General features: G+C 44.4%; 1 protein-coding gene across 12 annotated transcripts in view; it reads left to right on the top strand.

The window, feature by feature from the left end:
* Nucleotides 1-16,280, top strand: part of BAALC (BAALC binder of MAP3K1 and KLF4) — a 130,138-nt gene extending 113,858 nt beyond the window's left edge. For 3 of the 12 annotated variants that reach the window (XR_010410562.1, XR_010410561.1, XM_064588014.1), the window contains 5 exons: nucleotides 860-2,033; nucleotides 7,210-7,263; nucleotides 7,360-9,045; nucleotides 12,836-15,306; nucleotides 15,474-16,280. Coding sequence is in view for 6 of the 12 variants with exons in the window: in XM_064588009.1 (XP_064444079.1) it covers nucleotides 860-970 (111 nt within the window). In the remaining 6 variants the exon portion in view is untranslated. Of the gene's footprint in view, nucleotides 1-859; nucleotides 2,217-7,209; nucleotides 7,264-7,359; nucleotides 9,046-12,835; nucleotides 15,307-15,473 lie in introns of those variants that run through there. The other 9 variants (XR_010410563.1, XR_010410560.1, XR_010410564.1 and 6 more) reach the window with 7 other exon arrangements.
* Nucleotides 16,281-27,272: the final 10,992 nt, after the last annotated feature.

Genomic DNA, 27,272 nt, shown 5'->3' with positions numbered 1-27,272 from the left:
CCTACAGTTTAGTCAGTGCTTTAGTATTTAATATGAACTCTGGACTTTTATCATTGGTTTATCTTCACTTAGAAGTGGATAATCTATCTTACTTTCTACTTATTATACTTACTAAATCTTTTTGTGGTCATTTTTTTTTAAAGAGTTTATTTATTTGACAGAGTGAGAGACAGCCAGAGAGGGAACACAAGCAGGGGGAGTAGGAGAGGGAGAAGCAGACTCCCGTCTGAGCAGGGAGCCCGATGCGGGCCTCGATCCCAGGACCCTAAGATCGTGACCTGAGCCGAAGGCAGACGCTTAACGACTGAGCCACCAAGGGCCCCCGTGGTCATTTGTTTTTTAGTGACAGGCATTATGCTGAGTCCCTTAATGCATGACCTTATTTAATCCTTACAATAATCTGGTGAGATAGGTACTATTAATATTCCCTATTTTATGGATGAGAAAACTGAGGGTTAGGTTAGAAAAAAACTTGCTCATGGTGGAATTATCTAGTCAGTGTTTGAACCACAAAGTCTGTCTGGCTCCAAAGCTCCACTCCTTCGCTGCTTTACTAAAGCTAACTGTGGAACCTTCCACACTAGCCCTTGATGGACCTTAGCGATAAATGCATTCATTCCGCAATGTTTTACTGAGCATGCCTTATGCCAGGCTCTGTGCTAGGTCAGTATTAGAGTTTCAACAGAGAAACCTCTGAAAAGGAGTATATGTGCATGTGTTCTCGTGGGTTCTTCTTCCTGCCTCTGTGTGTGTGTGTGTGTGTGTGCGCGCACGTGCACGTTTATGTAACAATCTCAAGAGATGAATGCAAATTTGAATATTTTCTACTAACTCAATTCATGATGTTAAACTTTAACAGGCTAAAAGAGATGCTAAGCGAATGTCTGCAAAAGAAGTCACCATTAACGTTACAGACAGTATCCGACAGGTGGACAGAAATCGAAGAATGGCGAAGAACTGTGTTAACTAGCAGAGTGTTCTACTAGAAGGGCGGACGGACTTCTTTGGTGCCCTCCACATGCTGGACCCCGTCAAGGAGTCTCAAAGAAGTGGGTGGCCCTTGCTGGGTGTGAAGAATGCTGCTGCTTGAGACGCTCTTACCTGGCAGGCCAGTGGCCGCCTGGGCTTTTGGGACATTCTCTGCCTCCTACTTACCACGTTGATGAATTGGCACAGTACTTGCCTAGGGTAATAAGCTGCAAATGTGCAGTTTGCCTCTTTGCAACTCCTGCAGTGTGGTCTGATGGAAAAGTGGTGAGCGAAAGCCACAGGTGGCTGATGAAACAGAGACAAGTAGGAGTAGGTTCCCTGGTGAGAGATGCTCACGTGGGTTCTGAGCTCTCCCGCGCGTGGCCGTGTGCACTGTTGCGGGCCAGCTAGTTCTTTCATTCGTTCCTTCGGAATACCGCCAATACCGCCATCAGAAAGCTTACCGTGTTCACTTAACAGCTGTCTTTCACCCAACTGCAAACCCAGATATAGGAGAAATCACGAACCAGGAAAACTCCCAGCTCTACTTGTTTCCTTAGCTCAGTAGGAGACAGATTCAGATCCCCTGTCACACAAACTAACCCCCCCAACACCCACAGCGTGTTTTGGGAGCTCTCCATGAGGCAGTCACACCCATTTCTCATCTGCCTTCCATGTCCGCCCCCCATACCGGTGTCCACGTCAGCCTCCGTACCACAATACCGCGGTCACCATGGTCCACGCACCCAACCTGGGACGCCCTTCAGGGCTCAGCCAGACACCGCATTTACAGAGCTTTCCAGGTCTCTCTGCTTGTGCTCTTGGTGTTTGTTCTCTCTAGGTGGGTCATTTGCAATTGTTGATCAAAGCGCGGGCATAGCTCACAAGAGGGCGATGATCCAGAACCCACCAGCAGCATACACGGCTTCGCTCTGGCCTCTTGACCACGGCGCCAGGACTGTGCCATGTGCTGTCTGTGAAGGAGTTGTTTTAGAAAGCCCGGACCTGGTTGCTGTGCATTCACGTTGACATGAGACTGATGCGCCCTGTGTTAGACATCAGAGGTGGGGAAAATGTTATTATCTAACATTTCTTTAAACATGTTCAGGTGGAAGTACTTCCTCCAAAGTAATGTAACATGATTTTTAAAGGACTGTTAACATAGCCTGGATTGTGAAAGGTAGGACTAAAGATGTACCAGACAGTACCAATAAACTCCGTGTTTAGCAGAAATAGGCAGCCTAATGGTGTGTTTATATAATATGGTCCAGAGAATTGACATGCCTAGATTACAATTTAGAAACGGCCTCATGACCTGCCAATTTTGTTATTCCTCAAACACAGGAAAATAGTGCCCGTCCTTCCTCCCTTCCTTCCTTCCTTCCTTCCTTCCTTCCTTCCTTCCTTCCTTCCTTCCTTCCTTCCTTCCTTCCGTAGACTGTGTATTTATCCATTTAACATTAAATACCAACCCTGCACCAGGCACCTTGCAGATGTTGAGAGATTTGGAGTCTGGCCGGTCACACTTGTATATCCTGACTCTAACAGTGGACTTAATAACTAGGTGACTACATTCAACCCTAAGGTATAGGGTATGTTGTCAATTGTTCCACAGTGGAACTCACTTTTACATTCAGAATAGGTTTCTCTCTTAAACCCTGGATCTGGGCATTCTCCTAATCACTGCACAAGCCTTTACCCTGCACAAAACTAGTTTTCCCAAACCTCCATCATTTTGAGGTTCTTTGAGAAAGGGCTTTTAGGGGACTTCATGTTTTGAAAATGAAAAAATAATGATAAAATAAAAGCAAAACCTGTGACTTCTATGGCCCCACCGGCATTACTCAGGAGCCCCCAACTGCCAAAGGTTGGCAATGGTCCTGCAAGTTCAAGGGCTCGTTCTCCCAGGGCACATGCGTCGTGTTTCTGTGTGGGGTGTTCCTGCCCCCCCCCACCCCCGCCCCATGTGCTATCAGTCGTGGACAACACCAGTTTCTCTTCACATCCTTCTTTTTGCCTCACTTACTGCTGCACGCTGTTTGGGATTTAACTCAAGAGAGCGTCTGTTTCATGTAGAAACAAGGTCTCACTTCTGGGGGAGAAGGGAATGAAGGGCATATATGATCTGCCTCTCCCTGGAACAATCTGGATTTCACAAAGGTAGTGATCAGAAGTTAAGCCATGCTACTGGAAATTCATCTGGCAATTTTTTCATGTGCGTGTGATACAAGAACCGATTCTCACAATCCTATTACCATCACTTTCTATCGTGAAGTTTGTGGCGATAAAGTCATCAATTTCAAGCCCATATGGACAATATAGAGAGTCTTTACTGGAACCTTAAATTTATATTTAGGGCTGTTTAGATTTTTTTCTTTGACAGAAATGTCTTTTATATAAGTGATCTCTGTGAACCCTTCAAAAAGCATATTATGAAGTAGGTAAGGAGACCACTATTCTCCAGTTGAGCAGAGACTCAAGGGAGAGAAGTCTGCCTGCAAATCCCGGGATTTTTCCGATGTATAGCGTGGTGCCTTTCCTGGCAAGAAGGTCTAATGTGGCTGGGAGGCTGAGCCATTTCACAAGGTCTGAGAGGAAGCTGAGCCCCAGTCTGAGAGGGTGACAGCAGTGACTGAGAAGGGCTGGGGAGCTTGGGGATTTTGGGTCTGACCCAGGCTTCCTTATCCCTCCAGAGAGGGTGACCCTGACCTAGCTCAAGAGGGCATCTTTGGTGAAGGTCAGAAGAGCTGCTAAGACTTCAAGCTGAGAGGAACAGGGGCCACCAGGAACCTCCCTGATCTGCCCAGGCCCCAAGCGCTCCTTGGGTGCACAGGCCAAGGACTGTACCTCCTCGCCTGTCCCGCCATCACCTCCACAGTGCTCCCCGCTACCCCAGGCTACCTGAACACACTCCTGTTTGGACTCCCTGTTAATCTTCACCTGCTAATGACCCTCACCAGCCCCACTCGCCAGCTACCCCACCTGCCACAGAAATGTATCCCATCCATGTTTGCTCCCCCAAGCAGGGTCACAAACCAGCAGTATCTCTGCTGGACCAGATGACAGACATGCTTACTGTTTGTCTGTCATGGTGTTAAAACCCGAGAATTTCACAGAAAAAGCTAGCTCTGGTAGGGACTTCTAGTTTAGAACTCCATTATCCATCCTCCCGTTCTTCCTTAGCTGGGCCCATATCCACTTAGAAAAAAGATTATATTTTTCAGCCTCCTTTGCAGCTAGGAGTAGCTATATGATTTAGTTCTGGCCAATGAAAAATAATAGCGGGGCATGGAAGCCTCCAGGAAGTCTCCTTTCTTTTCTCCTTTTCCTTCCTGCTTCCTGGAATGAAGAGGTAATGGCTGGAGCCACAGCAGTCCGCTGGGTCATGAGGTGACCTTGAGAATGGAAGCCATGCTGAGCTGAGCAATAAATTAGAAGAAGCCTAGGTTCCTCGTTCCACTGAGTCTCCATGGATTGCACACCCCAGACCTCTTTTTGTGAGAGAGAAATATACTTCTACCTCATTTAAGCTACTGTTTCATGTCACTACTCACAGCCAAACCCAATTCTAGTTGATATACAAACTTTCCGTCTTCTTTTGAAAATTTGGGAGATCTTACACCTCTGGTCTCTTACTGCCACTCGGCTACAGTTGGCTGCAGCTGATAAGGGTGCATTAGCTAAGTTACGAGGTCTCTAGATTGTCATGGCCCCCACCACTCATTGTGGCTTACACACAGCAGCTTCCAGATTGGTGTTACCTGCCTGAGCCCTGAGACATTGGCATTTGCAACCCCTGCCCCAAATTGTGTTCCCAACATGTTCTTTTCAGGAGTCATCAAAATATAGAAGGTCCTTTTCCCCATCCCAGCAGTCTGGGAAGCCATTCTCATAAGAATTTTCTGGGCAGGCAAATTACAAACGTGACTCAAGAGGCACCTGGGTGGCTCAGTTGGTTGTCTGCCTTTGGCTCAGGTCATGATCCCAGGGTCCTGGGATTGAGCCCCACATTGGGCTCCCTCAGCAGGAAGCCTGCTTCTCCCTCTCCCTCTGCGGCTCCCCCTGCCTGTGCTCGCTCTCTCTCCGTCAAATAAATAAAATCTTAAAAAAAAAAACCCAAACGTGACTTAATATTTAAAGTTATGTGTTCACTCACACTTTCATTTACTCCATGTGTATTTATCTCAAAGCTTCAATGTGAGTGAAGAATAAAACAGACCTGGCCCCCTGCCCTCATCAAGCTGGCATTCTAGTGAAGGAAACACAATAAAAACAGATGAAAAGAAATAAATCATCACGATAATTTAAGATGGTGATAACTGCTAAAAGAACATTAACAGGAGGGGCACCTGGGTAGCCCAGTCGTTTGAGCGTCAGGCTCTTGGTTTCGGCTCAGGTTGTGATCTCATCATGGGTTGTTGGACAGAGAGCGGAGTGGCGCCCCCCGCCCCGTGCTCAGCGGGGAGTCTGCTTGAAGAGTCTGTCCCTCCCCCCACATGCACACGTGCACATGTTCTCTCTCAAATAAGTAAATCTTTTACTAAATAAATAAATACAAGACTATTAACAGAAGAATGGACTAGAAGGAGGCAGGAATGCAAGCAGGAGACCATTGAGGAGACTCCCACAGTGGCCCTGGGGAGGGATGTTAGTGGCAAGGAAGAGGGTAGATGGATAGAAGTTTCTATTTTGGAAATAGAAACATTAAGATTTGCTGATGGAATGGGTGTAGGAGGTGGAAAGAAGGAAGGAATCAGGGCTATTCCTAAGAATCCAAAGATTGCTAAGATTCCAAAGTTCAACATGGTTCTTGGTAAGACAGGGTACGACAGGGTGAGAGACATTTTGTTGTTAGTGGTTCACACAGCTGGGCTATCCTTCCCTGTTTCTCTGGCAGTGAGCTCCTAAACTATTTCAGCACTTTACGTCTCCTTCAATTACCTTGGGTTGTTCCCGCAAGCCACCCCGCAGGGAAGACCGTAGAAACCAGCATCAGAAGGAGTGTATTATTATTTTTTTTTTGGAGTGTATTCTTAATTCTCGTAGGAATATGGGACCTATTAGAAGATCCTGACACAATCAGACAACGGATCACCCAGGTTTTTTAACCCAGCAGAGAGCATGTCTGTGTTATTGTCAGCCCGAGCTTTGCAGTTTTAGTTTTTTAACTAGGCCTTCTCCAGGTGGAACTCCACTTTAAAAGAAAAAGGGGTGGGGCGCCTGGGTGGCTCAGTTGGTTAAGCATCTGCCTTCAGCTCGGGTCATGATCCCAGGGTCCTGGGATTGAGCCCCACATCGAGCCCCGCATCAGGCTTCCTGCTCGGCAGGGGGCCTGCTTCTCCTCCTGCTCATATTCTCTCTCTCTCTCTCTATCTCTGTGTCTCAAATGAATAAATAAAAAAACCTTAAAAAAAAAAAAGAAAAAGGGGTGACTAATATTGCCCTTTCTGATCCTTTTCCATAACATGGCCATGTGCCAGGGAGAGAGCCCAAAATTTTTGTTTGCATTTTTATTTCATTCATTCTCTCATAGAGAGACTCATTCTCTCAGTCTCTCATAGAGAGACTATGTCCTTCTGTTCTAATAGCTACATCAGCCATGGGATGGACTGTGAAATAGGGGCTGGCAGCCAGCCGGCCAGGAAAAACAGAGCACAGGCCTCAGGTGCAGGAGACAAATCCTAACGTGTCATTTTCCAACTGTGTGCCCGGGGGGAGGTGTTGCAAATTGTGGAGGCTCTCAGAGGCTCACTTCCTTTCAGCGGAAATAATAGCATCTTTTGAGGGTCTGTTGTGAGGATTCAGTGAGACAACAAATGTAGGTCACATGGTGTCGGTCACCTTATAATAATAATGGCCCCGCACCAGGTACAGAGCTGGGTGCCTCGCACACACGCTCTTCTCTCTAATCAGTAAAGCAGTCCTGCCAGGTGAGCCTCGTCGGCCCCCTTCACAGATGAAGAAACCAAGACTGAAAGGCAGGATGCCACCGCCTGCAAACAGGGAGCTGGGACATGCCTGCCCGTGAAACCCCATGCTCGGTCCATTGCATCATCAGTGTGAATTTCCTTCCTGTCCTGGTGGATGGCAAGTGACTTCGCAGCCCCATTTATAGCGTCCGTGTCTCAGCACTTCCAAGCTGCCAGCGCTAACGCCGGGATCAATGATTGCACCCTACATACGAATCTGTGAAATCTCACCCTCATTTGTTCTCAACTTTTCTCTTTTTTTTCTTAACAGCAAAGGCAGTGGCCATCTTTTGAATTGTGCTATAATATTAAAATTCTTTTGAAGGTAATACTAATACATTTGGGGGATCTTTCTAAAACGTACTGCAAACCTGGGTATTATAGATCTACCATAGTGATCACTCCTTCCTTTTTGTTCCAGAACAGGAAAGTGATGGCCTGAGACAGCTGGGTTGTCAAGGAGAAAGGTAGCATGCAGATGGTAGCACCGAGCCATGGAGGCCTCTCAGCCACCGTTTCTGGAAAGGAACAAAATGGAATCGAATTTTTTCCTCGTTAAAAAAAAACTTAGCAGGTGGAAAGAATGAGGATCGCTTGGCATGGATGGTTTGCAATATGGCTGCACAGTGGAATCACCTGGGGAGCTTTCGAAAACAATTTATGCCTGGGTCCCGCCCCAGAGATTCTGGTTTAATTTGTCTGGGGTGCAAATCTGCAGGGGAAGAGGTTTCAAAATTCCCTAGAGGGTTCTCGTGCACAGCCAGGGCTGAGAACTACTGGCTTAGCTGATCACAGACAGAATTAGTGTCTCCAAAACGCTGTGAGTGGATCTTAAATCCGAATCCCTGGGTTTGAATCCCAGTTTCACCACTTACTAGCTTTGTGACCTTGGGCAAGTCATTTAACTTCTTTATGCTCTGGTCTGCACATTTATAAAATGAGGCTAATTGGTAGCCCAAGGTAGCGGGGGCATTTAGTAAGGCTCTGTCTGTAAAGCCCTTAGCACGCTGCCCAGCATATGAAGATAAACACAGGGTTATTAATTACTGTTGAACTGTGCTACAACCCTGAAATTCCAGGACATGGGCAAGGCCTGACATATAAAACTCAGCTCAAGGGTAAATGTACCAGAGAGCTGGGCCCTTATTTGAGCACGTTGTATCCTCCAATTCACCACAAATGTACCTTTTTTCAAGATAGGCACTTCTTATTATAAAGGAGATTTCAAAATGGAGCTAGCAAGCATAGCTGAGAAAAATCTCTTTGAAATTGGGTTGGGAGGCCATAAGGGAGGAAGAATTTACGGGCGTCCTCATCAGAGAAACTATGAACTTTTTGTCAGCTGCAAGCCCTTGGCAAGGACCTAACTCCCTCCTCACCATGACACCTGACTCATTCGCATTCCTCACTTTGAAAAGAGCCCATGTGATTTGACAAGTTTTATTCCCTCATTTTCGTATTAACCCAACCAATCCCACACCACAGTTTCAATCCCTGTTCTGCACAGAGGATCTAAATGAGAACTGCACACATGACCTCTGTCTTTCTAACTCTGCTCTTCTTTGTCTTCCTTGGAACAGGAGTCAGGTTTCCACCTGAAGCGGTGCCTCCCGAATTGCAATTCTAATTGCCCACATAAATGCCTGTTTACTTAAATTTTCAGTGAATTCTTTCTTGGTCATTATTCAATACAAAATGTACCTGGGGCACCATGGGATGAGGAGAGCAGCCACCTTCAAGAAATTGTCCTAAGGAACATGTCCTTGGCTCTGGGCAGAAAAACTGACTCCGAATAATGCAGAAGAAAACTTGCTTCCTTGGCTTTAGGCTGTAAGGGGTTGGTGTTTCCCTTTAAAGGTGTCTGAGCTTCCATTTGCAAGCTCTCTGGAGTTAAACTGGTAACTAGCAAGTGAGACATGATTTTAGATGTAAGGGAGTCCCTAGTGAGGAGCTGTCTGGCAGTGGATTGGGGATTTTCACATATTTGTTTTGCACCAATAAAATGTCTGGAACCTGGCATCAAAGATGCAAAGCTGTTCTCTGGGAAGGGAGAATGCTCAGCTCCAGCCCGTGTGCCAAAGCTGGTGATGTCCCCTGCAGGCCCAGGGTAAGCTCATTGGATTCTCCTCGTCTGTTTAAGACCTCTTAGCTTCCTTCCTGGCTGTCAGACCCAGGAAAGACCCAAGTATATTCAAAAAGATCACTTACGGGACATGGAAAATTAAATTCTTTTAAAGATCCTTCTAGAACAGCTTTATTTGACATCCCTGAAAGACAAAGAATATTGGCAATTCACCTAATTCTTTTTTTTTTTTTTTAAGATTTTATTTATTTGCGAGAGAGAGAATGAGAGAGAGAATGAGAGGGAGGAGGGTCAGAGGGAGAAGCAGACTCCCTGCCGAGCAGGGAGCCCGATGCGGGACTCGATCCCGGGACTCCAGGATCATGACCTGAGCCGAAGGCAGTCGCTTAACCAACTGAGCCACCCAGGCGCTCCCTCACCTAATTCTTGAGTAAAATCAAGGCTAATTTGTGAGACGCAGAAAAGCCTCTGGACAAAGAGTGGAGGAGACTCTGGTAACCCTACATTTACTGCTGTAGCCTTGACTCCATTCTTACAGCCTCGGGCCAAAGGCCTGGAATAAGGACAGACCCCGGCTTGGCTCCAGGCTGGGCTACTCGCCGTGAGGTAGCACAGCTCGTGGGCTGGGATTCCAGTATGGCTTTATTTTTGTCTCTGTCTCTTAAAAATGTATCCTAAAAGGGAAGGTTTTTCCTTGGCACCTACAGCAGCCCTGAGACTTTTCTGGGCACTCTTAGATATCAGAAAGCCAGCTAGTCACTGGGAGTCACAAACGTGATCTCCATTCAGAAATGGGAATAGCAAGTCCCAGGGAAGTTACCAACAGTGATGTGGATCTTCACTCAAAGGTAAGCTCTCTGCCCCGCTGGGCTGGCGGCCGCAGGGAGGGCCTGGAGGAAGTGGCTGACCGGCCACGGGGCAGAAGTCCAGGTCAGCTCCTGCCCCTTATTTGCTCACCTCCTCTTTCCTCCATTCCGGAGTCTGCCAAAGGATGAGGGGGAAGGGAATGGAGAGTTCTCATTTCACAGTTTGAAGTTTGCTTTCAGGGGCATCCAGGTGGTGCAGTCGGTTGAAACATCTGACTCTTGGTTTTGGCTCAGGCTCTGATCTCAGGGTTGTGAGATTGAGCCCCGTGTCAGGCTTCGAGCCTGCTTCGAGTTTCTCTCTCTCTCTCTCTTTCTCTCCCTCTCTCTCAAATAAATAAATAAATCTTTAAAAAAAAAAAAAAAAGGTTTGCTTCCAGCTCTCAAGTTCTTGTAATACTTAAAGCTCTTATTTTTGCTGCTTTGGTGTTTTTGTTTTGTTTTGTTTTCTGGGCATTTCTGTGTTCTCATAAACTCCCTTGCTGGACCCCTCCAAGCGCACCTCCTGGGCTGGGGCCCTGTGGCTGTTGATCCCACTCTGCCTTGGTTCTGGGGATCCACTCCATATAGTCTCACTCTGTTGAAGCCCATCCCCCAAGCTGTCCGTCCGGGCAGGAGTCCACATGACTCAGGCCCAGCTCTGGTTCCCCCTGGACAGCATCTGGCCTGGCACAGGGTGGGTGGTCAGAGCTGGCCTCTGCCAAGGGGACATTTGAGCCGAGAGCTGAGTGACTAGAGGGAACCTGCGGCACAAAGCTGCCATCTGGGCAGAGAGGAGTCCGGGCAAAGTGACAAGCAAGTGCAAGGGCTCTGAGTGCAGCTGGGGACTGGGCAAGGCCAGCGTGGCTGGAGCCAAGGGAGAGCGGGGCGAGGGGCGGGGGTCAGGTGGGATAGCAAGGCAGAGGCCGGATCGGGAGGGCATCACGAGCCGTGGCAAGGAGTTGGAGTTTTATTTTTACAAGGTCCTCTGGCTGCTATTTGGAGAAGTAGATGGATTTGGGATACATTTTAGAGGTTGAGCCACAGAACTTGCTCTTTGGCTTAGAATCGAGACAGAGAACAAGTGAGGAAATAAAGATGATCCCTACGTTTCGGGTTCAAGCAATTGGCTGCTTGGTGGCGTCATTTACTAAGAAAGAGAAACTAGGGGAAGGACAGGTTTGGGAGAGAAAATCAAGAGGTTTTTTTTTTGCCCTTGCAGTGTCTGGAGGCTATTACACAGTGAAGATATTGAGTAGCAGTTGGAAATTCAAGTTCTGTAGCTTGAGGGTGAGATGAGATGGTCACACAGATTTCAGAGTCATTTGATCCAAAATGTGGGCTTTTTCTCACGCCACCAAGCAAGTCTTCGACACCATGTGGGTGTTCCGCAGTTCAATTCAATTCTGACATTATTTCCCTGCAGAATCCAGATTCAGTTCCACAAGACTGCTGCCCCCACCCCACTTCAGATGCCAATCAAAAGTCCAGGTTGTCACGTGTGCTATAGATCAGAGGTTCCCATGACCCAATCCCTGGGTTCCATTCATTTGCTAGAGCAGCTCACAGAACTGAGATAAACATTTTACTCACTGTATTACTGGTTTAGTAAACCCTCAACTGTGAGACCCTTCAGATGTGTATCAGTGAGTCACATGCTTAGAGGATGATTCCTAACATGTATTTTTTGTGGGGGGGTTGGCATAGAGAAAAAGGGAGCTTCCAAGGGAATTTCTATATGTTTAAAGTAGACTCACAGGATCCTGGAGGGTCAGGCTAAGACTGTCTTTTGCCCTTGGCAAAGTGTCAACATCGAAGGCAGCTGAGTGACCAGAGGAAGGTCACTCTGCCTGTTTCCATGTCAGTGGGCTGGAAGTAGTAAGGAAATTTAATAATTTTTCTTCGGCCTTTCTTTCCCACATCACTGAGGACTTTCCGAAAGTCACCTCATTAACAAAAGACACCTTTATGGTTCCTATCATTTAGGAAATTCCAAGGGTTTTAGGAGCTCTGAGCCAAGAAAGGGGATGAAGACCAAATATATACTTCGCATTATAATATTGCAGTATCACATCAGCAATACACGATGTTTAAATTCATGGGACTGAATGAACTCACCTGGAGTGGGGGATGTACAAAGAGAAGCCCTTCCTCTCATTTTATGGATGAGAAAACTCCCCTCAGAGAAGCTGTGTGCCAAGTTTTCACAGCCAATCAGCAACAGAATCAGGACTAGGACCCAAGTCTAATTGCTGGCTAGGGTGACACTGAAGGATTCTGGGATGGGAGACTCTCAGTGCTAAAATCATGGCAGTCCCAGGCAACCCAGGACAATCTGATCACCCTGGTCCCAGACCAATGATCTTCTGGCCATTTTCTCCTTTGGCAACGGCAGTTGAGACTTGAGTGATTATAGTCCATGACTCTGTTTATTCTTGTTTTCGAAGGAAGATTGTTTTCATTCTTGTTCTATGTCCATTTTTGTTCTATGTCCATGAACTATTATGTTCATTTTGGAGGAGATTTAGCTTTTCCTGAGAGGAAAATATGAGCAGTAATTACCATGTTTTCCTGCTCCTTCTGGAATGCTCAGAGCAGGAAAGCGAATCCTTCTGGATGGTACCACGTGATTAACCCTCCAGACAATGTGGAAACGTAAGCTGGTAGGGGAGGCACAGGAGAGAATGAAGCTCCCCTGAGCCCAGCCTCTTGCCCAACTCAGTTTCTGCTTATATTTTGGTCACATCCTTTCTCTCCCATCCTTTGCCTTTATCTCTCCCTTCCTAATGCCAGTGCCTAGCTCTGTAAATGTGTCCTCATCCGTGTACCTTACATCTCACAGTCAGTGGCCCTCTCTCCACCAGAGTGCTCGAAGGAGAAACTCTGGAGTCGCCTTTGGCTCTTCCCTCCGCCTCTGTCATGGAATCCTGTTTCATACCCTTGACAACGTCTTTCCCACCCGTCTTTTCCAGCATGCTTCCCAACCACCACCTTCGCCCCCAGGCCACCACGCCTCCTGGGTTTCTGCAGACCTCTCCTTACCTCTCTGCCTCCCTGTTTGCCTGAAATCCAGGCTCCACACTGCTGGCAAAATGACCTTTCTAGAATTGTTCACTGCCCTCAAGATCCAGACTCAGTAAGACTGGCTTACTGAATATTCACTTCGAACTCTGGCTCCTTCTACCACCTTTAGCCAGTGTCTGCATGTGGATCGGAAAATCCTTTTGCATCTTCTCGTGGGGAAAATAGAAGACCATCTTATGTCTGAGGTCACTTTCTTTGTGGCAGCGATTCGCTGGATGCATGTAAAGGAAACATCAATCATGTCCTCTCATCTAGCTTCTGTCTCCCTGGCTCCAGCCCAAGCTACCCAGCTCCACGATGCAATCTTCCCAAGGAAGGGTTTCGGTGTGGTGGGAATATCAAGGGACCCCTGTAGATTTCCATCCCTGCCACCTTCAAATCCGCCCAAGTATTTTAATCTATCTGAGCCTCGTTTATCTAATCTGTAAAACAAGGACACTCAATAAACATTGATTATAGTAGTCCTCCCTTATCTGTGGTTTCACTTTCCACTGCTTCTGGAAGCAGATAATCCTTTTGACCTGTCCTCAGAAGGTCAATGGTAGCCTAACGCGATGTCCCAGTGCCTGAGTCATGTGTCAGTCACATCACTTCATCTCATCCCATAGGCATTTTATCAACACAAGAAGGATGAATACGGTACAGGAAGATTTTGAGAGAGGGAAACCACATTCAGATAATTTTTATTACAGTATATTGTTATAATTGTTTCTATTTGATTACTGTTGTTGTTAATCTCTTACTATGCCTAGTTTGGAAATTAAACTCTTTCATAGGTATATATGGTACAGGAAAAACCGTAGTGTATATGGGGTTCACTACTTTCCACGGTGTCAGAAATCCGTTCGGGGTTTGGGAACATATCCCCCGGGGATAAGGGGGGGCTACTGTAAATCAGAAACTTCCCTGCTCTAAATTTTCAGTAGCTCTCATTGCCTGACTTAAGAACCAGTTTCTCAGTCTTTCAAAGCCCTCCTTCCCTTGCAGCTCTAACCAAGCTGCACATATTTTGTGCTTCAGATCAGGCTCCTTGCAGCGCTCCGAGTGCCCATTACACATTCTTCCTTTGGCTCAAGTCTCCTCTGGCACATCCTCTCCCCACCGCGATGGGAATCTTACTGATCTTCCGAGGTTCAGTGCCAGTGATAACTCATTCTTCAATGAAAATTTCTTAATCCCCTCAACCAAATGTAACCTCTCTTTCCCCTGAACACCCCAGGGCTCTCTCTAGAGCTTCTGGCACCAATCTATCCCTATCATAGATGTTCTTATGCTCGTCTATAAAGTGATAAAGATACTTCACTTTATGGGAAGGGCCTTAGCTCCATAGAAGGTACTGTGTTGAGCATTCTGTATGCTCAGCAAATGTTTATTAGACTGAAAGCACTAGTGGGACATAGGGATTAGAGAAGTCCATGACCTAAATGCTTACTTAGGAAGTCATGAATTCATTTGTCATTTATCAAGCATTTACTGAGTGCTTTTAAGTCCTGTGGGCATAGAAAGAATTTTAAACAGAGATCCAACTCCTCATGATCTCATAGCCTAATCAGACAGCTAAAATATAGAACGATAAACACAATAGGAAATCAGAAGATAAACACGAGTATAAAGACTTTATTATTGCTGACTATTTTTTTTTTTTTTAAGATTTTATTTATTTGCGAGAGTGAGAGAATGAGAGACAGAGAGCATGAGAGGGAGGAGAGTCAGAGGGAGAAGCAGACTCCCCGCCGAGCAGGGAGCCCGATGCAGGACTCGATCCTGGGACTCCAGGATCACGACCTGAGCCGAAGGCAGCCGCTTAACCAACTGAGCCACCCAGGCGCCCCTATTATTGCTGACTATTATAAAACTCCTTAAAAGACTCTATTTTAGTCTTTGTAAAATCCCAGCATCTAGATATATACACCTAGCCATGGTAGCTTAGAAAAGGGAGCAAAGAATTTTTACTTCCAAATGCCTACTAAGTGCCGTGCAATGCATAGACATTATCTCATTGTCAGAGATCTTGGGGGATATTATTAGTATCTTCATTTTATAGATGAGGAAACTTGGTTTAAGATTTGTTGTGTAACTCGGAGAAGGTCGTACAATTAGAAGTTCTTAGCCAGCTTTTAAACCCAGGACTCTCTGATATCATTCGGCCTGTGATATCCCTTTCCGGTCAGCAGTCAGACCACTACCTGAAGGCTCCTGAGTGGCCTAAACGTCGTGTAGGCATCTATTCTAGGGACTGGAACTACTGATCGGAAGCTGTGAGAACTTGCCCCTTGCCCTGAAGACCCAGACGTCAAAGGAACCAGGGATACTTGGCCTGGAGACAATAAGATCCAGAGGAACTATTCTACCAGGAAAGGTAAGACATGCCAGGTGACAACTCAGGAAAGAATGGTCCTTTTGAGACCTGAACACAAAGTGCCTCTTGGAAGTACAGCCTTTGAAAGCGCCACTCAGGGGCTTCAGGAAGAAGAAGAAATAAGGGTATTGAAACACAGCACTGAAGATATTTTCTACTTTTCACAGGGAAGCAATATCTGACTTGCTCCCGTTTCAAGATGCATTTGCCCCTGGTCCTTCAGAATCGATTTGCTGTACCATGATGGGCAGTGGTCAGCAGAAGCTCAGGGCTCCAGGGATGACACAGAAGGCTGAAAATTCTCATTCTCCTGCCAAGTTCTTATTTACCACTGAGGTAATCTGGAGAAAATAGCTTGAGACTTTGTGCTCAGTTTCCTCCTCTGGATTCAAGTTGGAGAAAACAATGCTAATTACATTTCTAACAGCAGTGAATACATTTGAAAGTCAAGCTCTTTTGCTATGAGAAGTTTTTGTCATAATTAAGGAGTGTGCCATACACTAGTCATACGTAAGATTTGGATCTGTACTAATTTGGGTGGGAGTGGGACCGAGGGTGTCAGTATATTTGAAAAAGCTCCCCAGGTGACTCTGGTCTGCAGCCGGGGTTGAGAATGGCTCGTTGAGGGGAAAGGACACGGGCTGTGGAGTTAGACTTTTGTTCAAACCCTGGGTCTGCATTTTCTAGTTGTGTGACTTAAGGTGGATTTATTAATGATTTAAAGCCTCAATTTTCTCCTTTGTCGAGGAAGATGAAGTAGAGCTTAATGGGTTTGCATTAAAGATTAAATGAGATAACTAACATAGGTAAAATATGAAATTGCCTGGCACAGAATGAATATCTTATAAATATCTGTGCTCTTTCTCCCTTTAATACGTAATCATTTTTAACAGATTCAAGTGATAATCCTTACAGAAAAGGGGGCAAAACCCATTGACCTTCTGTCAAGAATGGAAGTAAGAGCACATTGGTATTGATCTGGGTAGATAAAGGAAGGATGAGGTCAAATCTCATTTTACTCTGTGATGGATAATCATATAAGGGTTGCAAATCACAGGTCTCAGAATATTCTATTGTTGTTGTTTTCAATTAAATTTTGCAGTACCATACTACAGAATTTATTTTTTTTTTCAGAATTTTTATTTTAAACATCTAACAAACTTTTTTCTGAGGTATTTTTAGAAATCAAGAATTACTTGGGTTTTCTGCTCCATTTACTTTTTTTTTTTAAAGATTTTATTTATTTATTCATGAGAGACAGAGAGAGAGACAGAGGGACAGGGAGAAGCAGGTTCCCCGCGGAGCAGGGAGCCCGATGCGGGACTCGATCCCAGGACCCTGGGATCATGACCTGAGCCGAAGGCAGACGCTTAACGACTGAGCCACCCAGGCGTCCCTCCATTTACTTTTTTTATTTGCTTGTTCGCTAATGGTGGCTATCAGTTGGATGTTCACAACATTAAAAAACAAAACAATACTTAAAAATACCCAATAGAACAAGATAACTTTATTTAGTTATAAATCGGGTAATGCGGAACATGGCCCAGCCGATTGGTTTTGAATAACCTTATAGAAACTCTTGGAAGTCAGCTGAGCAGAGGGTCAAAGAGATCTTTTTCCTCTTGGTCCCAAAGACTGAGGAGCTTGCCTAGCCCAGGGGATGACTCAATGTTGTATTGCTCTCCCACCCCTACTTAAAGGATATGGATATTAGATTCTATGATGAAAACAAAAAATCATGTAGCCGTAAGAGAACCTGGGTGGTTCAGTTCAATCAGCAAAACAATGCTCAATTCATAAGAAATAAATCCCCAATTCATATTTTTCTTGAAAGAAAAGAAGTTAACATTTTCTTATAAAAGCTATGTGCATCCATAGCATACATACAATATATACATAGTGTATATATTTTATGTCCTACGGTGCAGTCTAAGTGCTTGGGCTCAGGAGGACAGATCTCTATCCAATCTCAGCTTCCCAGTTAGTAGCTAGGTAGCTATCCTGCTAAGCCTCAGGTTCCTCATCCTTGGAATGAGAATGATAGTAGTGCAAATCTTATCAGAGATCTGCTGTGAGGACGAGGTGCTGGTGCTGGACACAAAGCAGTCACTCCAAGTGAGCTATTGATACTAAAAATGGGGGGGGATTACATATTTGGAATTCATGGTCTGCAAAGCACTTAGAACAGTGTCTGGCATGGTGTTGATTGAACCCCAGCCATTATCATCAGCAGCCCTGCCCTCCTCTTTTTTTTTTTTTTTAAATATTTTATTTATTTATTTGACAGAGAGAGAGAGACAGGAGAGAGGGAACACAAGCAGGAGGGGTGGGAGAGGGAGAAGCAGACTCCCGGTGAGCGGGGAGCCCGATGCGGGGCTCGATGCGGGGCTTGATACCAGGACCCTGGGATCATGACCTGAGCCGAAGGCAGACGCTTAACGACTGAGCCACCCAGGTGCCCCTTTGCCCTCCTCTTCTTCATCACCCTAGTAGCTGATTTCATTACCTGTAACGATACTCAGTTCCGAGTTACTTTTGGAATGCTTTTCTTCTTTTCCCTCTAATTGCCAATGCATTTCTCCTAATACGTAGGATACTGTTCTGTATAGATAAAGTTTTGTGATTTGTCCTGCATAACCGACCACCTGGGCCTGCATGCACACAGGCAGGCTAAAAGAATGTTGTTTGTGAGACTCCTGCTGTGTGAATAACCTTGGGAACCTAATTGTTTAAAATATATTATCTGGCCTCCAGGTCAGAACTGGCCCTTCTGTTCTGGATGCCAAGAGCTACAAATCAAATCTTCTCACATCCCCCTAGTGCTGCAGGCGGGGCTGGCCCCCTGGAATGGAATCCGGGAGGGGAGGCAGACATAGCCCAGGCTCCTTGAAAATAGAGAAACATGATCACATGAAAATGCAGCTCGCTCCAAATTGCACGTAGGCGACCAAATGTTTAATTTCAAACCCTGTTATTTGCCCTATAAATATGGCCCTTATGGGGATGGTCAGTTGGAAGTCTCACCTGAGGGGAGGACGCTCCTCTCAATGGGACTCCAGCCTGGCTGTCTCCCCAGGGCTTCCCCAGCTGATGAGGTGGGATGTTGTAAGTACCCGATTTGATGTAACTTTGCCTCGTTCTCATTTATTGCCCACTATTCCCTTCGTCTACGTGTAGATTCCTTTCCTCTTCTGTTTCTATTAGGTTTCTATAATAATAATAATAATAATAATAATAATAATAATAATAATAATAATAGTTTTCTTTCCTATTTGAAACCAAAACACGGCTGTTATGAATCTGTATAAATAGATATTTATCCCACTATTTCCCAAAGTGACCCACAAAGGTGTCAGTCAGCTCCACACAACCATGAGACAATATTGGACTCATGGTACTTAATATACATATTCAGTAGTTAATATTTCTTTCTTTTTAAAAAAAATTTATTTATTTATTTGACAGAGAGAGTGTGCGCACAAGTAGGCAGAGTGACAGGCAGAGGGAGAAGCAGACTCCCCACTGAGCAAAGAGCCCAATGCAAGGCTCCATCCTGGGATCACAACCTGAGCTGAAGGCAGACGCTTAACTGAGCCACCCAGGCACCCAAAATAACTGATGTTTCTTGACCACTAACCAGTACTAGGCACTTATGCAAGCACATTCATTATTTCACTTAATTCTCAAAATAATTCTTTGAGGAAGTTTCTCTTACTACCCCTTATGGCTGACACTGTGGATTGGCTACTCAAAAGTCATTTACATCCCTTTCCTTCTTCATGACTGGAATGCTGATGTGAGGACGAGTGTGCAGCAGCCATTTTGCAACCACGGGACAGCAAGCAGGAAGACGGATGCCTCCATGCTGAGGATGTCAAAGCAGAAAGAGCCCCACAACATTCATGAGCAGCTACAAGGGCCCCGAATGGCCCAAATATGGACTTATTATTAGATCAGAAAAATAAACCATGAAGTAACTCTGACAAATTTTCTGTTCCTTGGGCCAAATACATGTCTAATTAATGCATTTCATGTTATGGATGAGGAAACTAAGACTCCGTGAATTTGGGTAACTTTTTCAAAGTCATGCAACTGGTAGGTGTTAGAGACAGGATTCATACCCAAATCTGCCCAAGACCGACGCACATGCTAGTAAGCACAAAAACCACTGCACTGCCCTCTCATTCTCGCATTTCCATCAGGGGGTTGTGGCTCATCCTTTCCAAACTATGTGTCACAGAATTCAGAGATTATTCATAGGTGAGCCTCAGAAGAAAAACTTCTCTGGTAAAATAAGAAACACTTCATCCTATGGTCCTGTTTTTGTTTTTGTTTTTGAGAACCTCAATGCACAATATATCAAAGTTTCTGAAAAATTCTGCAACAAAGAAACCTGCCTGACTGGTTGTGAACTCAGAGGTTCCCAAACATATTTGCCTATGGAACACATTTTTTTAAAAAGTGACAATCCTTTGAGTTTCCTTCAGAACATTGTTCCCCGGAACACCAATTTGGGAGGTCGTTCACTGAATTTTAATTAAGAGTTATTTCCTTAGCGTTGGCTTAAAGTAGAAGAAAGTGAGTCACAAACAATTTGCTACTTTGTGAATATTCTTGAGGATTTTGTCCCCTACACAACTCAGGGCAACCTATGTAATCGCAAAACAGTTTCTGTGAGAATTTGGGGCCAGGACAAAATAAACACCTCCTGAGGAAATTGTCTGCTTCCTTTTTTCTAATAATGAGAATTATGTGACTTACTGTGTCTTCTCTTCTGCTTTGGCTTTCCGGAAGCTCAGAGACAAATGGGAAACAATTGTTGGCTCAGGTTCCTGGATTTTACGTATTTATGTTTTCTTTTATCTGATCTTGATTTTCCTCGGTCCTGATTCTGTATTTGAATTTTATTGGTATTATTGTGTATGTTCTTGTGACATGACATTCTTTGTGGAATGGGGTGGAGTATAAACAAACATGAATCAAGACTGTCTTGAAAAAATATAAGTCACATGGCCTTGTCAACATGGTCATCCCTGTAATGCCTGATCAAGGAATCCAGTTAATTCATTTGCATCGATACTATAAAATTGAAATTATACTACATAATTGAAATTATGTCTTATGAATATCTAATAAAAGGAGGGAAGTAAGTCTTCACAGGGGCATCTATTTCTAGAGATGAAACATAAATACCTTTTCTTTTATTTGACTATATTCTAATATAAATTGAACTTTTATTAGAACTAATTCTACTTCTCTAGATTGCTGAGCTAACTGAACATCCATACCACCAAATTAGGCAACCATATTAATCACAACTGTAGGGGAGGGAAACTTTTTCCTTCTTCCCTTCTAGGGCCTTTGGCTGGTCTAATAATTAAGTTGACATGAGAAATTAACAGGAGAAAAACACATTTAATTTCCTACGTATGGGAGCGTCAAAGATATGAGGCTCAAAAAAGTGACCAAAGCAGGCAACTTTTATACCTTTTAGACAAAGAAACAACACATTTGTGAAGAATTGACACAACAATGGGGTTTAGGCTCGGGTGGCAAATTAATGAAGCAACAAGGTTTATTTATACAACCTTCTTGGCTTTGAATTCCCTATCTCTGGCCATAAGGATGCCTTCTGTCCTCCTGGTATAGGGAGGATACCTTCACATGGGAGATTTATTTCCTGCTTTCAGGGAAATGAAGGACAGTCAGAGTGTCCTTCTTGCACCAGCTGTTTCTCAAGTAACTTTAGTTTAAAATCATGTGCCAAAGTGGCATATTTTTGGGTGGCAGGTTGTGCTTCCATTCACAACCTTGCAGAAAAATAAAATCAAGAAAGGCAGACATGCCCTATGTTATATATCTATTTGAGGAAACTTAATTTAGTTAACTATGGTTGACTAACCATTACTTCCTTAACAAGGAATAGAATTTGCAACACAGAGGAGCAGTAAATTACTCATGAGGTTGATTACCTGTACCATTCATTAAAGGGGCAGCCCGGCAAGCCCCAGACCAATAAGCAGATGTTAACTAAGGGCACATTGTGAAATTCAGTAGGCGATACAAAGAAATGGGATATAGACATTGACTCCTCAACCTTTGAGGGGAGAATGCTCAGGTGTTGAGTAGGAGCCGGGAGAGAGAGTTTGGAGTATATTATTTGCAGCTGCTCTATTCTTTCAGGTAGCAAGAAGATGTCCTCCTCATGGTTCTCAGAAAAGAATTGTCGCAATATAAACTCAAAGAAACAGAAAGAGTTCAATTTTAGCTTTTGGGTTTCAACATAGATCTTGTAAACTCAGGGCAGAGAAAATGGCTTGAGAAAAAAAGGGTTTTCAGGAATGCCCTTGTTAACCTTGTTAGAGTCAGACAGCATAAGACAGAAAGTGCAAAGACTTAAATATAGAAGTTTATGTCTCTTTCTTATAAAAAAAAAAAAGCCTCATCATGTAGACCTGACATTGTCACCAGATACCAGATTCCATCTGTATTTTAGTTCCCTCCTAGTACTGGTTTACAGCCTTACGATTACCTCCTGGTACAAAATGGTTGCTAGAGCTCCAACCATTATATCCACATCTGAGGCAATAGGAACTAGGGAAAGGAGAAAGGATTCCTTCTACAGAGTCAGATCACTTACATAAGGCACCACAGAGGTCCCACAAACACTCATGTTGTATTTCATTTGCCAGAACTTAGTCACATGGCTATGCTTAGCTGCAAGGGAGCCCAGAAAACATAATCTTTTGTAGGGCATACACACTACAAATAAAATCAGCACTCTGTTACTAAAGTAGAAAGAAAGAGTGGATATAGGGTCACAAATAGCAGTTTCTGCCACAACCCTGAAGAAGTCAAGGTATAAAGTTGATACCATAAATACAAATTGAGAGTAGTCCTTGATCATGCAATGGCAAATTTTCTCAGGATGAGATAACCATCCTTCAGACTGGGTGATGGGGGAGGAACAGAAAGGAAGTAAGGAGAAAATGGATGTTGTGGGTCCCAAGCAGGTTCCTATGCCCGAAGATTCATGACCAAATCCTCTAAAAAAACCTCAGATAGCCTGGGGGATGCAAGAACAGAGGTTCTGTGCCTTGCTCCCAGGTGAAAATCCAGGAGGTGACAGGCCTATGTGGTGAGTTATCCATAATAGAAATGGCAGCCTGATGTGTCTAGGCAGGGAGAGCCTGAGACAACTATTAATAGATCGCCTATGACCCTAGGGTAGTTTGGGAGAACATCCAAAATCAATGTCTGCAAGCCCTTCCCGTTCCATTCGGAGGAGCTCAAAGGTAGCTGACAAAGGTCAGCAGGCCTGAAGATACTTTGAGATGGAGATAAGAGGGAGGCAGGGTGACCTTCCTGGACCTACTACCAGAGACCAGATGGAGAACCCAGATGTTCTAGAAATGTCCAGGAGGGGTGACGCACATCTCCATAGATGCCAGCTGGGACATACACCTCCTGGTCCTCAAGCACTGTGGCTCTGTGAGAGCTTCCAGAATTTAGCCATAATCCAGGGAATGAGGTGGGGATGGTGGTGAAAATCCTGAATGGACTGAAAAAAAAATACGGATCTGAATGAAAAAAACTCTGATTTGACTGGGTTTTCTCTAAAATGGCTGGGATTAAGCTATGCTACTAGACAAAGTGGGGGCTTGAGATTAAAATTAAATTCAGTTATAGCAAAAAAATTCTGTACCACTGAGTGTGTGGTGTGTGGACATTCCTCGGCCACACGTGCTTTCTTGGTTTGTCATATCTCACTCTCGAGTCATTCAGCTCAGAATTTTGGCACCTTCTTTCTTCAGTGGTATGTGAAAAGTAGTGACAAATGAGCATTTTGCTATTTCAACTAAAGTTATTTTGAGTGAACAGAATTTCACTGTCACTTTGCCTCAGTAATATTGTACCTCATGTCTGTGAGTCACAAACCCCCTTTCTACTCCCCACCGACAAGCGTCTACACCGAAGTCCCAACATGTATTTCCCAAACTTTTGCTTCATCTGAGGTGACCAATTGGTTCTGTCCTCCCCAGGGCTTTTCCAGTTTTAGCAATGGAAGTCCCGTGCCCCGGGGACTCTCTTCAACCCGTCCCGGCAAACCAGGACCATTGGTCACCCTTGCTGTGTCAGACTCACCTGGAGGCCTTGGTTAGCATAGATTCCCAGGCTCCACCCTCAGAGTGTCTAATTCAGCAGCGGTGGGGGTTGAAGCCCGAGATTTTGCATTTGTTAACGAGCTCTTGGGCGATTTGATGCTGTAGGTCTGTGGACCATGTTGTACGGGCCCAAGGAACAGGTCAGTTTTTTCCCAGTCTTTTTTTTTTTTTTAAGATTGTATTCATTTATTTGTCAGAGAGAGAGAGAACAAGCAGGGGGAGCAGCAGGCAGAGGGGGAAGCAGGCTCCCTGCTGAGCAAGGAGCCGATGCAGGGCTCCATCCCAGGACCCCGGGATCATGACCTGAGCCACCCAGCAGTCCCAGTGTTTTCCCAGTCTTAACATAATAAAGCAATGATATTGATCCATGTATTTAGTCAATGACGCACTTGTGGCAAAAACTTTGACCAAGGGGCACCTGGGTGGCTCAGTCGTTAAGCGTCTGCCTTCGGCTCAGGTCATGATCCCAGGGTCCTGGGATCGAGCCCTGCATCGGGCTCCCTGCTCCGCGGGAGGCCTGCTTCTCCCTCTCCCACTCCCCCTGCTTGTGTTCCTGCTCTCGCTGTGTCTCTCTCTGTCAAATGAATAAATAAAATCTTAAAAAAAAAAAAACTTTGACCAAGATCTTAAATTTCTCTCCTCTTCTTTTCTAGCAATTCCCTTGCCAGGCCAGCTCTGTGGGGCTGAACTAGAGCTCATCCCCCGGGGGGTTTAGCCTAGAACCTGTCCCTCCAGCCCCTCTAGAAGTTCTATAAGCACATAATTTTTTATATTGAATCCTTTCCTGCTAAAACCAGCAAAAGAGTGTTCTGTTATCTGTAGCTGAATCCTGGCTGACAAATCATGGGACCCTGGAACACAGTTTGAGAAGCGGTAAAGAAAAGGGGAGAGGAGTTTGTGCACATTTCAGTGAGCAGGGGAGAAGGAAAAGCAGAGATTTCCTGTGAGTGCCAAAGCCTGTCTAGACAAAGATGTCCATGCCCACCTCGGCAATTTACGAGCAAAACACTTACAAACCCAGCTATAGAAAACCATATCAATACGTTCCTGAACAATTACTATAGTCAGCGAAGAAATGACATCATCCCTCCTCTCAGAACAATAAGCTTGCTCTAACTCTGTATACAACAAAAGCAAACTCTGTTTGTCTAACATATGGAAATGAACAGACTTGAAGGTCATGGTGATCCTTCTGTGGTCTAACCAGTCTCCCCCAGCACAGTGTCTTACCCTAGAAGATCACAAATCTGAACACAACTAGACACAGTAAAATCACCTGAGCCCAGTGAAGACTTCTAGAGACCCAGGTCCTGCCACGCTAAGAGGAGTAAGTACAATTGAGAAGAAAGGAGTCCCCAAATTCTCAAACATCTCCCAGGAGATCAACTTCACAGCCATTCCTTTTGATTTTTTGTTTAAGCCTTAAAAAATTCATTCATTATGTAAGGTAGAAAGGAAAAAGAGATGGCAAACATACTCTCAACTACAAGGTCACTAATTTGCTTGCATCAAGCATGGTGGGGGACAAAGTAAATTATGAAATCTCAATGTAGGCAGTCCTTTTTTCCCCCAATTTTTTATTTAAAATTTAGTTAGTTAACATAAAGTGCAACATTGGTTTCAGGTGTAGAATTCAGTGGTTTATCACTGACTTACAACACCCAGTGGTCATCATGACAAGTGCTTAATACCCATCACCTATCTAGCCCATCCCCACCCACCTCCCTCAATCAACCCTCAGTTTGTTCTCTATCATTAAGAATCTCTTATGGTTTGTTTCTCTCTCTCTTTTCTCCCCTCCCATATGTTCATCTGTTTTGTTTCCTAAATTCCTCATATGAGTGAAATCATATGGTACTTGTCTTTTTCTGACTTATTTCACTTTTAGCATAATACACTCTAGTTCCATCCATGTCATTGGAAATGGCAAGATTTCATTCTTTTTGATGGCTGAGTAATATTCCATTATACCACGTCTTCTTTATTCATTCATTAGTTGATGAATATTTGGGCTGTTTCCATAGTTTGGCTATTATTGATAATGCTGCTTTAAACATCGGGGTACATGTACTCCTTTGAATCTGTATTTTTGTATCCTTTGGGTAAATAGTGTGATTGCTAGATCATAGGGCAGTTCTATTTTTAACTTTTTGAGGAGCCTCCATACTGTTCTCCAGAGTGGCTGCACCAGTTTGCATTCCCACCAGTAGTGTAAGAGGGTTCCCCTTTCTTTGCATCCTCGCCAACTCAATGTAGACCGTCCTTAATATTAACTCAAACATGCCAATTAAATCCTTGAAATTGGGTTATGCATATGTACAGACTCAGTACTAGATATTAAAGTTAATACTCCTCCTGATAGGGGCGCCTGGGTGGCTCAGATGGTTAAGCATCTGCCTTCGGCTCAGGTCATGATCCCAGGGTCCTGGGATCGAGCCCCACATCGGGCTCCCTGCTCAGCAGGAAGCCTGCTTCTCCCTCTCCTTCTCCTGCTCCCCCAGCTTGTGTTCCCGCTCTCGCTGTGTCTCTGTCAAATAAATAAATAAAATCTTTAAAAAAAATACTCCTCCTGATAAAGCAGCACTTCTGCCAAGACCTGGAGAGTGGGTCTGCATGCACTGATAACCCATCACTGCACGTACCAATAGCATTGACAAACGCAGGGAAGTACCGTACATTTTTCTCTGTTTTATTTTCCAGCTTTATTGAGATATAATTGATACATAATGTTGTGTAAATTCAAGGTGTGCGGTATGGTGATTTGATACACGTGTGTATTGCAAAGTGATTACCTTAATAAGGTTTGTTAACACCTCCATCACCTCACATAATTACCATTTGTGTGTGTGTGTGTGTATAGTGAGAACATTTAAGATCTACTCTTTTAGCAAATTTCAGGTACGTAATACAATATTGGTAACTCCAGTCAGCATGCTCTGTATTAGAACCTGGAAGCAGTGCACATTGCATTAGCCCGATTCTCTTATGCCTTTGCAGACACCTTACACTGCCATCTTTGACTCAGTTTAAAAATCCTTTTCTGACTTGCAAAAGACACTTCGCAAGAGACGTTTTGTGTAAACTTTTGTCCCATTCTAACAAGACAAAAGAATCAACATAATCCTTTTTTTGCCCCTCTCAAAATTTGGCTTCCTATCCCAATAGAAACTCTTTACCCATTGGGTTATTTAAAAGGTATAAAATCATCATATGTTGCAGTTTTTACATTTTTACTTTTGTTTTTCTCTCCTGTTATGCTTGTAATGAACCTATTATAATTATTTCATCCATTTTTTGGAAGGCACTTTATATACAATTCTTCAAGTTACGGGGTAGAACAAAAGGGTAGAATCATTCTTTATCCCGCTTTTTTTTTTTTAAATTATTTATTTGACAGAGAGAGACACAGCGAGAGAGGGAACACAAGCAGGGGGAGTGGGAGAGGGAGAAGCAGGCCTCCCGCCAAGCAGGGAGCCCAATGCGGGGCTCGATCCCAGGACCCTGGGATCATGACCTGAGCCGAAGGCAGACGCTAACGACTGAGCCACCCAGCTGCCCCTATCCCACTTTTAATAATAGAACAACCAGGCAGAAAATCAGTAAGGAAATAGAATCGAACAATACGATACACCAACCAGACCTAACAGACATGAATGAACCTTGAGAATGCTGTGCTAAGAGAATGTTAACCACAAAATACATACATTGAATGATCCCATTTATAGAAACTGTTCAGAATAGGTGTATCCATAGAGCTAGAAAGTATAGTAGTGGTTTCTAGAAGCTGTGGGGAGGAAACAT

Source organism: Mirounga angustirostris, unplaced genomic scaffold (genome assembly GCF_029215605.1).
Source record: "Mirounga angustirostris isolate CCGP_5_RB_7025 unplaced genomic scaffold, mMirAng1.0.hap1 SCAF_4, whole genome shotgun sequence".
In the NCBI taxonomy this organism is placed as follows: domain Eukaryota; kingdom Metazoa; phylum Chordata; class Mammalia; order Carnivora; family Phocidae; genus Mirounga; species Mirounga angustirostris.
The sequence above is the reverse complement of the archived record's forward strand: the minus strand, read 5'-3'. Positions and strand labels throughout refer to the sequence as shown.